This window comes from Urtica dioica, chromosome 12 (assembly GCF_054948205.1).
Source record: "Urtica dioica subsp. dioica isolate 48M chromosome 12, U.dioica_male_clone48M_v1_H2, whole genome shotgun sequence".
Lineage (NCBI taxonomy): Eukaryota > Viridiplantae > Streptophyta > Magnoliopsida > Rosales > Urticaceae > Urtica > Urtica dioica.
Window position 1 is genome coordinate 14,627,831 of NC_142767.1, and position 10,858 is coordinate 14,638,688.

Sequence of the window (10,858 nt, forward strand, 5' to 3'; positions counted from 1 at the left end):
GACTCGCTGTACAATGTGTATAGCTCCAAACGCTCCTCCAAAGAGCTTTGGGAATCACTGGATCGGAAATACAAAACCGAAGACGCGGGCTCTAAGAAGTATATAGTGGGCCGCTTCCTCGATTTTCAAATGGTGGATTCAAAGACCGTGGTGAGTCAAGTCCAAGAGCTGCAACTTATCATCCACGAGATTCATGCCGAGGGAATGACCATTAGCGAGTCATTCCAAGTTGCCTCTGCCATCGAGAAACTACCTGCGGGGTGGAAGGACTTCAAAAACTATCTCAAGCACAAGCGAAAGGAGATGAGTTTTGAAGACCTGGTTGTCCGTCTCCGAATTGAAGAAGACAACCGTGGCTCCGACAAGAGGTTCAAGATCCACTCCGAGAAGGCCAACGTCATTGAACATGGCGAGAGCTCGAGGGGAAAGAAACCCGCCCACAAGCTTGGGCCAAAAGGAGGGACGTTCAAGAAGAAGAAGCATCAACAAAAATTCGTTGGGAAATGCTTCAACTGTAACAAAGAAGGTCACCGTGCTACCGATTGTAGGAAGCCAAAGAAGAAGAAGGAGGCCAATGTCGTGGAGGGCGATGATGAACTCCTCGTCGCTGTGGTCTCCGAGGTGAACATGGTGGACTCGAACCCCAAGGAATGGTGGCTGGATTCTGGAGCAACCCGCCACATATGCTCTGATAGAAACTCCTTCTCCACTTTCGAGCCGATGGAAGATGGAGAGAAGTTGTTCATGGGCAACTCTGCCACCTCTGACGTCAAGGGAAAAGGCGACGTCCTTCTGAAGATGACATCTGGGAAGGAGTTAAAGCTCACGAACGTGCTCTATGTGCCCGATATAAGGAAGAATCTCATCTCTGGAACTGTGTTGTGTAACCATGGGTTTAGAATGGTTTTAGAGTCTCAAAAAGTTGTATTATCTAAGAATGGGATGTATGTGGGCAAAGGCTATATTAAGAATGGGATGTTCAAGATGAATGTAATTGCCATCAAGGCCAATGAGATTAATAAGAAGAATTCTTCCGCTTATATGATTGAGTCATTTAATTTATGGCATGGTAGACTAGGTCATGTGAATTATGACACGTTGAGAAAATTAATTAACTTGGATTGCATTCCAATGTTTAATATTGACTCAAAACATAAATGTGAAATTTGTGTTGAAGCAAAATTAACGAGAACATCTTTCCATAATGTTGAAAGAAATAGCGAACCTCTTGACTTAATCCATACCGATTTATGTGATTTAAAGTTCATGCCAACAAGAGGGGGTAATAAATATTTTGTGACTTTTATTGACGATTGTACAAAATATTGTTATGTTTACTTGCTTAAGAGCAAAGATGAGGCAATTGAGAAATTTACCATGTTCAAATTAGAAGTTGAGAATCAACTTAATAAGAAAATTAAAAAGGTCCGAAGTGACCGAGGAGGAGAATATATTGAGCCTTTTGGGGCGTTTTGTGCACAACATGGTATTATTCACGAAGTCACTCCTCCTTATTCTCCTCAATCAAACGGAGTTGCCAAACGAAAGAATCGCACACTCAAAGAGATGATGAATGCGATGTTGTTGAGTTCTGGGTTACCCCAAGAAATGTGGGGGGAAGCAATCTTATCTGCAAATTTCCTTTTGAACAGGATACCCCGAAAGAAGGAGGATAAGTCTCCGTCTGAGTTATTTAAAGGAAAAAGACCTTCCTATAAATATTTGCGAATGTGGGGGTGCTTAGCCAAAGTAATGGCGCTTCCTCCAAAGAAAATGAAGATAGGACCAAAAACTGTAGATTGTGTCTTCATTGGATATGCACAACATAGTAACGCATATAGATTCATTGTGTATGACTCGAAAAACCCCGATATACACAAAGATTCAATTATGGAATCTAAAACTGCTTCGTTCTTTGAACACGGGTTTCCTTATAAGTCTAAGGAAGATGTACCCAGTTCATCAAACCAATTTCTTGACGATATTGAGGAAATAACTCAAGAAAATAATGACGAGTCTGGGGACGAGACAGAGTCCGAAAGACCTAGACGAAGCAAACGAGCAAGGGTAGAAAAATCATTTGGTTCTGATTTTCTGACCTATATGCTAGAGGCTCCACCTCAAACCTACAAGGAGGCTGTAAACTCCGTTGAAGGTCATTTATGGAAAGATGCCATAAGAAGTGAGATAGACTCTATCTTGCAAAACCATACTTGGGAGTTGGTTGACCTTCCTCCTGGAAGTAAAACACTTGGTTCTAAGTGGATCTTCACGAGGAAGATGAAAGTCGATGGTACTATTGATAAGTACAAAGCAAGACTTGTAATCAAAGGGTATAGACAACAAGAAGGGTTGGACTACTTTGATACATATTCTCCCGTAACGAGAATAACGTCCATAAGATTGATAATTGCATTTGCTGCATTACGAAATTTAGAAATTCATCAAATGGATGTAAAAACTGCTTTCCTTAATGGAGATCTCGAAGAAGAGATTTATATGACTCAACCCGAGGGTTGTATTGCTCGTGGACAAGAAAGGAAAGTGTGTAAATTGGTCAAGTCGCTTTATGGCCTTAAACAAGCCCCAAAGCAATGGCATGAGAAATTTGACACTGTGATGATATCAAATGGATTCAAAATCAACGAGTGTGATAAATGTGTGTATATTAAAGTCACTAATAATGGTTATGTGATTTTATGTTTATATGTTGATGACATGCTAATTGTGGGTAGCAATAATCGCATGGTTCAGTCCACGAAAGATATCTTGAACTCAAGATTCGATATGAAAGATTTAGGACATGCTGATGTAATTTTAGGGATCAAGATTACACGTACGACTAATGGAATTGTCCTAGATCAATCACACTATGTTGATAAAATTCTAGACAAGTTTGGAAAGAGCAATTCTGGAGTCTCTAGAACTCCTATAGACATTAGTCAACACTTGTCTAAGAATAAAGGTGAATGCATCTCCCAAATTGAATATGCGAGAGTGATAGGCAGTCTCATGTACTTGATGAGTTGTACGAGACCTGATTTGGCCTACACTGTTAGTAGACTAGCTCGATATACGAGTAATCCAAGTGCTGAACACTGGAAAGCAATCGTGAGAGTGCTGAGGTATTTACGATTCACTCGTGATTACGGTCTACACTATACAAGATATCCTGAGGTCATTGAAGGTTACACTGATGCGAGTTGGATATCTGATATTCAAGATTCTAAAGCCACTAGTGGATATGTATTCACTCTGGGAGGTGCGGCTATATCTTGGAAATCCTCCAAACAAACTGTGATCACTAGATCCACAATGGAATCTGAGTTTGTTGCGTTGGATAAATGTGGCGAAGAAGCTGAATGGCTTAGGAATTTCGTAGAAGATATTCCTGATTGGACTAGACCCGTGCCTGCAATATGTGTATATTGTGATAACCAATCTGCTATTGGTAGAGCTCATAGTGTGATGTATAATGGTAAGTCTAGACATATCCGTCGACGACATAATACCGTTAGACAACTTCTCTCATCTGGAATCATAAGTATTGACTATGTTAGGTCCAAAGAGAACATTGCGGATCCGCTAACCAAATGGTTAGATAGGGACCAAGTAGAGAAGACATCTAAAGGAATGGGACTGAAGCCCATGGCAAATAAAGCCAAGGCAAAGGAAACCCAACCATGATGACTGGAGATCCCAAGATCTTGGTTCAAAGGGACAACCTAATTGTCAAAGGCTAAGTAAGGTCATTGTGGGGGTAACCCCTGATCCTATTCCTATTAAAATAGTGACTCCCGTACGAGGTTAAGCTTAGAGCTTTTAATGATTCTGTGAAATTGGATTGTTGAGATTCCGAATGAGTAATGCGGGATTACTCTTAATAACTGAATCACCTATGTGAGAGAGAAGTGGGGCCGCTTCAAAGGAGAATTAATTGGGCTTAGTTCTTTAGAAACTCTTGCAGAACCAGACGAATGTTCAGGGCCAAAATGAACATAACCATGAGAACTGAACCTGTGTCAGGAAAATATCAGTGGGGGATATGTTTATCGTTTATACAAAACGACTAACAGTTCAAGGACATCGTGTCTACTGAGTAGTCAGTAAAGATGACATATCTTTCCGAGGGAAGGTTCAAAGGCTCTACCTACCTATCCTATACTGGTATTAACCGTAGAATCTATCACCACTTTGAGTCGTGTCGTGTCTTTATAATTGTCGTCTCACAATTTCATTCATGTGGGGGATTGTTGGAAGAATAGTAAATAATAAGCTTTATTTACAAGTAAATGGATGATTTGTGGCTAATATTTGAGTGGGGTCCACTCATCGGAATTTGTTAATTCTTGCGTATTCTTATTCCTCGTTGCGTTGGGTATAAGATTGATTATTTATTTGCCAAAATCATTACTATAATGAATGAGAAATTGATGCTCAAAGTATGCTTAAAGAACACATTAGTCATGTGGAAATAAAGTGAATTGCAAAAGTCCCACATGGGTTGGGTAAGTGTGTTGTGGTAGTGTTTATATACCATCCTCTCTCTTTAGTGGTCAAGCAAGTGCAAGAGAGGAGAGTGTGTGTGGGTTATCTCTTAACCCCTCACGCGCGCGCACACACACACACACACACACAAGCGCCGCCGCCTAGCCGAGCCGAGCCGGGCCGGGCCCGGCCCGGACCCGGGCCCGGGTTTCGGGTTTCGGGTTTCGGGAATGTCTCGGTCTCGGGCTTGGGCTTGGGCCTTGGGCTCTTTGGGCTTACCCTTAACTTTATTCTGCATGGGATAAATGCATTACGTGCCTTTATTCTGGAGAATAAAGGAGACGTTTTTGAGCGAGCTTCCAAGGCTGCTCACGTTCAAAACCTGCAGAGTTAGTGAGCAGTAATGAGCATTAATGTATTAATTGGAGGCTATGGCTGAACGTTTTAGATGGTTCAAATTCGGAACCTCCTCTGCTTGCTCGGCTATAAAAGGCCTTCGAGTCTCTCATTCTGGACATAACGAAAACACTCCTCTCTCCCTCTCTTTGAAATTGTTTTTGTTTTGTAGTCTGGTGATAGGTTCTGACGCTCTGGTTCTAGTTCGCCGAAACCGAGTTTTGTGGTGCATTGCTCGTCTAGAAGTCGTTGTATACTGGGAGGCTTTCGCTCACGAAATCCAGCACCCGTGGGAGGGCGATAAAAGCTTCAAGGAAACTGTCAAACGGGCCTCGACCTTTCCTTGTTTTCCTGTTTCTGTTTCTGGTTTATTTTTTTTTTAATTTTCCTTGCATGTGTCTTGTATTTTTTCTATCAATATTATTTTAATATTGCTAACATACACATGTTTTTTGAAGTTACAGATTTTTAGTTGAAAACAAGTTACTGCATATAGTATTCAAGTCTTGCGATCATTCCGACAAAGACCCCAATAAGCACCTCATGGAATTTCACATGGTCTATTCGAGCATGAAGTCCACTGAATAGTGAGCATCGGATCATATTGGCAGCCATTTTGTTTTCACTCTCCAACGCCACATGCATAATGACTCTACTTTATTCAATCGGGTTTCATTTAGGGAATAAAGAAGTGCTTATTTTTTTAGAAATATTTTTCTACAAGGTTGGAGGCTTTCATTTTCATGAATATATGCAAAATCTTTCAAAATACCAATAATGCATTATATACATATTGTGAGTTGATTAAACTCTTACGAGTCAGCATCTTGTATCACAACAAATAACTCTCCAACTAATATTTTTACGAGGGCCTTCAATCAAAGGAGAAGAGGATGATCGATGCGGCTGGCGATGGAGCTTTTGTTGACAAGACACCAAATGCATGTAGTGTATGCTCTGATTTATAATAGGAAAAAATGTACAAAATAATTATTTGAAAATTATTAGTTAGCAAAATAGTAATCAAAGTAGTCAAATTTACGTTTTTCAAAAACATTTTGACAGTCAAGATTAAATTTTTTAAGATTATTATAAACAAGAATTAATGACATTTTTAGTCCCTGGACTATGTAGTGTGTAACAACTTGGTCCTTCGGCGAAAAAAGCTGTAGCATCGATACCTGGTGAATGTGAGAAAATCACGATTGATCCTTCTGTCAAATTTTCCGTCTATTTAGACAGAAATGTGCTGACGTGGCAGGGTAGTTACCATTTTGCCCATGTTTTAATGGTTTTCCTCTTCTTTTTATATGTTTTCCCTCTTTCTAATTGTTTGGTTTAGTCATTAACGTGTTTGAATTGAACCAGACACAGTGTGCCATTTTCATGGAGATCTAAAGTCTAAACAATGAGATCATATTCGAAATCAAAACTCAGAACAACCTGGAATTATATATCTCAAACAAGAATAAAAATATCCTCAAGCTTAAAATCAAACTCAGATCATCCAATTGTATATGATCTCCAATTCGATGATAAACTCTATAATTCAGAAACTAAATTTCCCTAAAAAAAAAAAAAGTTTAAGAAACTGGAATCAGTATTTCCCTCTCAAAGAATGCCACTTCAATTTCAGTTGAAACCACAAGGGAGGCGATCCGAGGACGCCTCTGTTCAGCCTCGGATCGAAAACATCGAAGTTTGCTTTCCTCAGCCCGTCCAGCGCCGCCTGCGCCGCCACCGCCGGCAACAAAACCGGGCGAGCCTCCGCCGGAACCGTCGGAGCCAAATCTCTTGCCCTCCTCAGGTGATCTCCGGCCACCGAGGCCATCTCGAACACAGCGTCGGAGAGACTTTCCCGACGATCGTTCAGACTCGGACCTAACCCTAACCCTAGGCCGTGCTTCTCGGCGACCTCGAGAGGGAGATAGAATCGCTCTCGGCCCCGGCTCGCGTGGTAAGGAATAGATCGGAGGAGAAGGAGGAGCGAGCTCGCTTTTCCGATGTGCGACGCGGCGTGGTCCGCGGGGGCAGAGGCGATTCCGACGGCCTGGAGAGCGAATCGTTGTCTTCTTCCACAACTTTCTCAAGCTTCTTGTATGCATACAAGGGAAGTTTTGACCCTATAATCCAAACACATCACAGCAACAAAGTTTAGATCTTCATGATTAGCTAGAACATGAACACAAAATACAAACTCCTCACCGAAATCAGACACAATAAATCAAAACCACAAACTTTGTTCATGGTTTCAAATTCTTCAAGTATTTTCATATCAGCTCAATAATTTATTATAACTCACAATAAACAACAAAATCACAAATCCCTAACCCTAACTCCTCAAAACGCATACCAAACAACAAAATTACCAAAAAAAATTAGTACCTGGAAGACAACAGGTCCTGAAGCAATTCCGGCCACAACCTCCGACTTTCGGCTCGTCGGAGTCGTCCTTCTGGTAGTTCGACACGACGGTCGGAACTCGCTTGATTCTGAGCATCATCTTATCGGCTGTTATAACACGACCTCTTGAACGGAGAAGGAAAGGAGGCGAGGAAGGAGAAGGGAAAGAGAGAAGAAACAGTGAGTGGATTGTAGATCGGAGAAGGAAGAGAAATCAGGAGTCGCCGAGGCCGCCGCCGGCGAGAAAGAGGAGGTCGGAGGGAGAACCGCCTTCGGAGGGAAGAGCGCCGCGGCCGCCGTGAGGGGAGGGGATACAGGTCAAGACTACTGAGCCTTTGCGACGGAGAATTGACCGGACATGAATCGGAAGAGACCGCGAATCTCCGTGTATAGCCGTGATGTCCACAACTTGACTCTCCTGGGCTTTACCCCCAAATTTAATCAACAAAAACACTTTGGATTCGATTGGATTGGATTTTGAGAGATAAAAGGTCGGAGCTTTAGGGCTTTTTGCAGGGATTGGTTTTGGGGACTTGTTGATTATTTCTGGTTGAATGAGATTAGGGATTTGTTTGGAGTGTGTTCGCCGGGGAACCTCGTCCGGTCCTCTGTTAGCGACGTCCTGGAAGTGAATTTAGTGAGAGGTGCGAATGAAGATATTTGGGCTAAGCCCAGGACAGTCCGCTCCGGAAAAAAAAAAAAGAGGAGACGTGGAAATTACTTAACTACCCTAGTCGATCAAGCCACGTCAGCACATTTCTGTCTAAATAGACGAAAAATTTGACAGAAGGATCAATCGTGATTTTCTCACATTCACCAGGTATCGATGCTACAGCTTTTTTCGCCGAAGGACCAAGTTGTTACACACGACATAGTCCAGGGACTAAAAATGTCATTAATTCTATAAACAATTTATCGATTTCAAAAAAATTAATCTTTGAGTCAAAAATTTTTTTGAAATCAGATTACTGCATATTTTGGCTATTTTACTAAATTAAGATAAATTTTAATTATTTTACAAATTCATAACTTTAAATTGACTATTTAACTATATCATCGTAACGACAAAATTATTGCACGTGTGAATGAGTTAGAATCCCCAGCGATTATGAAACAAATTTCTAAACTAACCTCATTAGACCAACAAACAACTTGCGATATGTCAAGAATAATAATCAAAATCATTTATTTATGTGTCTCGTTAGGCTACCTCCACTCAATACGTGTGACGTCTCTGTTAGACATGTGCAAAAGCAGCAAAAGTAATTGATGGATTCTCGGGGAAACTATTGAACACATTCAATAACTCGTTAAGGAGTCATCCAAAATTCCAGTCATGACAATTAATGCCAAGGGCTAGGCATAAATCAAGAAATCAAACATCATCAACAGCTAGCTGATCTATTGGGATTCATTATCCCAAGAAACGCGATGTGAATGACTTATATTTTATGTTTGTCTTTATGAGACATTTATTTGTTATTTTGAATCAACTACTACAACGAAAGAAGAGTCATGTAAAGACTTGCAAGATATCTCTTTTGATGGTTAAAATTACAATCTGAATCAAGTGATGATGGTTAGAACAAACTATTAATGTTGTCTTGGTGATATTAAAAGTTGCTGAGATATTTTAATGATTATGTTGAGTTACACCTGTAACATTTCAAGACTCGACTTGAAAATATTTTAAACTTTGCATGCCTTTTTGTTGCAATGAAATCATGTATTTGTAGTTACAATATTATAGTATAGTTGTCGTTTATGTGAGATAAACGACTTACTTTTTTTTTTCAATTAAACGTAAATAGTCAATAGTACAACAATGAACTTATGAACAACATCGGTCTCAATGCCATTTTCTTATTAGTACATGTGAATACCAAAATAGGATTCCCCTGAATTCGAGACCCCTCTCAATTCTACTATTCAAACACGCTCTAGATGTTTGGTCACCTTCAATGTCAATGCACGTGAAGACTTCAATCACGCAATCACAAACCCAATACCTCTTAAACACTCAGATTTCTGAAAAAGAGTTTAGAGATTTACACCACACGAATCAAACAATTAGCTTTTCAGTCGGCCGATCTTACACGTCTAAGAACCCTAAAAGTTTGATGTGTGCGTCAAAACTACTAAGTGTGTAGCACGCGACTTTTATAGTAATCACACAAGACAAGAAGTTAATATATGGTTTCATTATCCATACACGCGTGAAGATCCATCGAGCGAAGACTTCCACGAAACATTCTGGCACAATAAGAAACTTGTCAGAAATATAGTCTGTGCATAGAAGGTAAGATGTCTTCACATATCGTGAAGCATGTTGACCGACATCTTTCCTCAACATCTTGCAGTAAAAAATAAGTCAACACAAACGTAACAACACAAACAAAATCTATATGGGCAAATTGTTTGAAAATAAAAACACTACGTATTTATTGAAAGTTTGAAAATATAATTTTACGAATTAGCATCTATAAGTGATATCTTTCTGGAATTTTCCCAACATTTAAATAACATGAATTGGGCTTTACTCCAACTGAATCGCATTATTAAACCCGCAAATTGAACCACCCACAAATATAACATTTTTAAAGTCTTTACTACAAAAATAGTATTTTTTAAGTTGTAGATAGACACTTTTTTTTTTTAATGTATATGGTCTTTTATTAAAATCTTATGCTCTGTTTTATGCTTTATTTTAACTTTATTTACTGTTTACAATTTCATTTATAAGAAATTTAACTGTTTACCGTTTAAAAAATACTATTTTTACAATATTTAAAAAGTTATTTTGGTAATGTTACACTTAAAACGGTGGTTTTTGTAATTTTTCCTTGAACATCAGGAAGTCCACTTGCAATTGTATTGCACATATCCAATCACTTATACGCACTAAATCATACTTGTGCTGTTCAATCAAAGCCCACAACAAACACTTATGACGTTCTTATAATCATTGGTCGTTGTATACATCTGTTATTTTGTTATTGGGCTGGAGCTGTGCGCCGCAACATGATTCATTTAGGGGAAATTTGCATCAATGTCACAAATTCGTCGGTTTTTTGCATTTGTGTCACAAAGTTGTCAAAATTGCATTTGTGTCACGTATTTACATTCGTGTCACATGTACAAATTTCAGATTACTCTCTCTCATCATTTTATCTTTTTATTAGTTACTCCATGTCTTCTGAATTTTTACAATACCTCATTAAAAATCACTTCATCTCCCTCTAAAACTTTTAAAATTTTTGCGTGTGACTTATTTGCAATTGGATTGCCAATTTGTGACATAAGATGCAAATACCACTTCATTTAGGGGGGAATTACTCATTCTATGACTTGTACCAAGATTTTGGACCAAAATCTACTAAACCCAAATAAATCTTAAACTATGACTACCTATTTTCACTAAATACAAAAATACCCTTACTTTTAATAACATTTGATTTTCTTTCTTATTTAATTATTTGACTTTCTTTTTTTATTTTTGGATTAATGGGATGAGTTATTCACGTCCCTCTCTCTTCCCTCTCTTCCCTTCGTTTTTCAGTTCGTCATCTTT

General features: G+C 39.2%; 1 protein-coding gene across 1 annotated transcript; it reads right to left on the reverse strand.

The window, feature by feature from the left end:
• Positions 1-6,481: 6,481 nt before the first annotated feature.
• LOC149379409 (uncharacterized) lies at positions 6,482-7,387 on the reverse strand. The gene is made up of 2 exons (XM_089604005.1): positions 7,270-7,387; positions 6,482-6,969 (listed from the first exon to the last, which is right to left on the reverse strand). Exons 1-2 carry the CDS (start codon positions 7,385-7,387, stop codon positions 6,482-6,484), a joined length of 606 nt encoding a protein of 201 aa, XP_089460131.1.
• Positions 7,388-10,858: the final 3,471 nt, after the last annotated feature.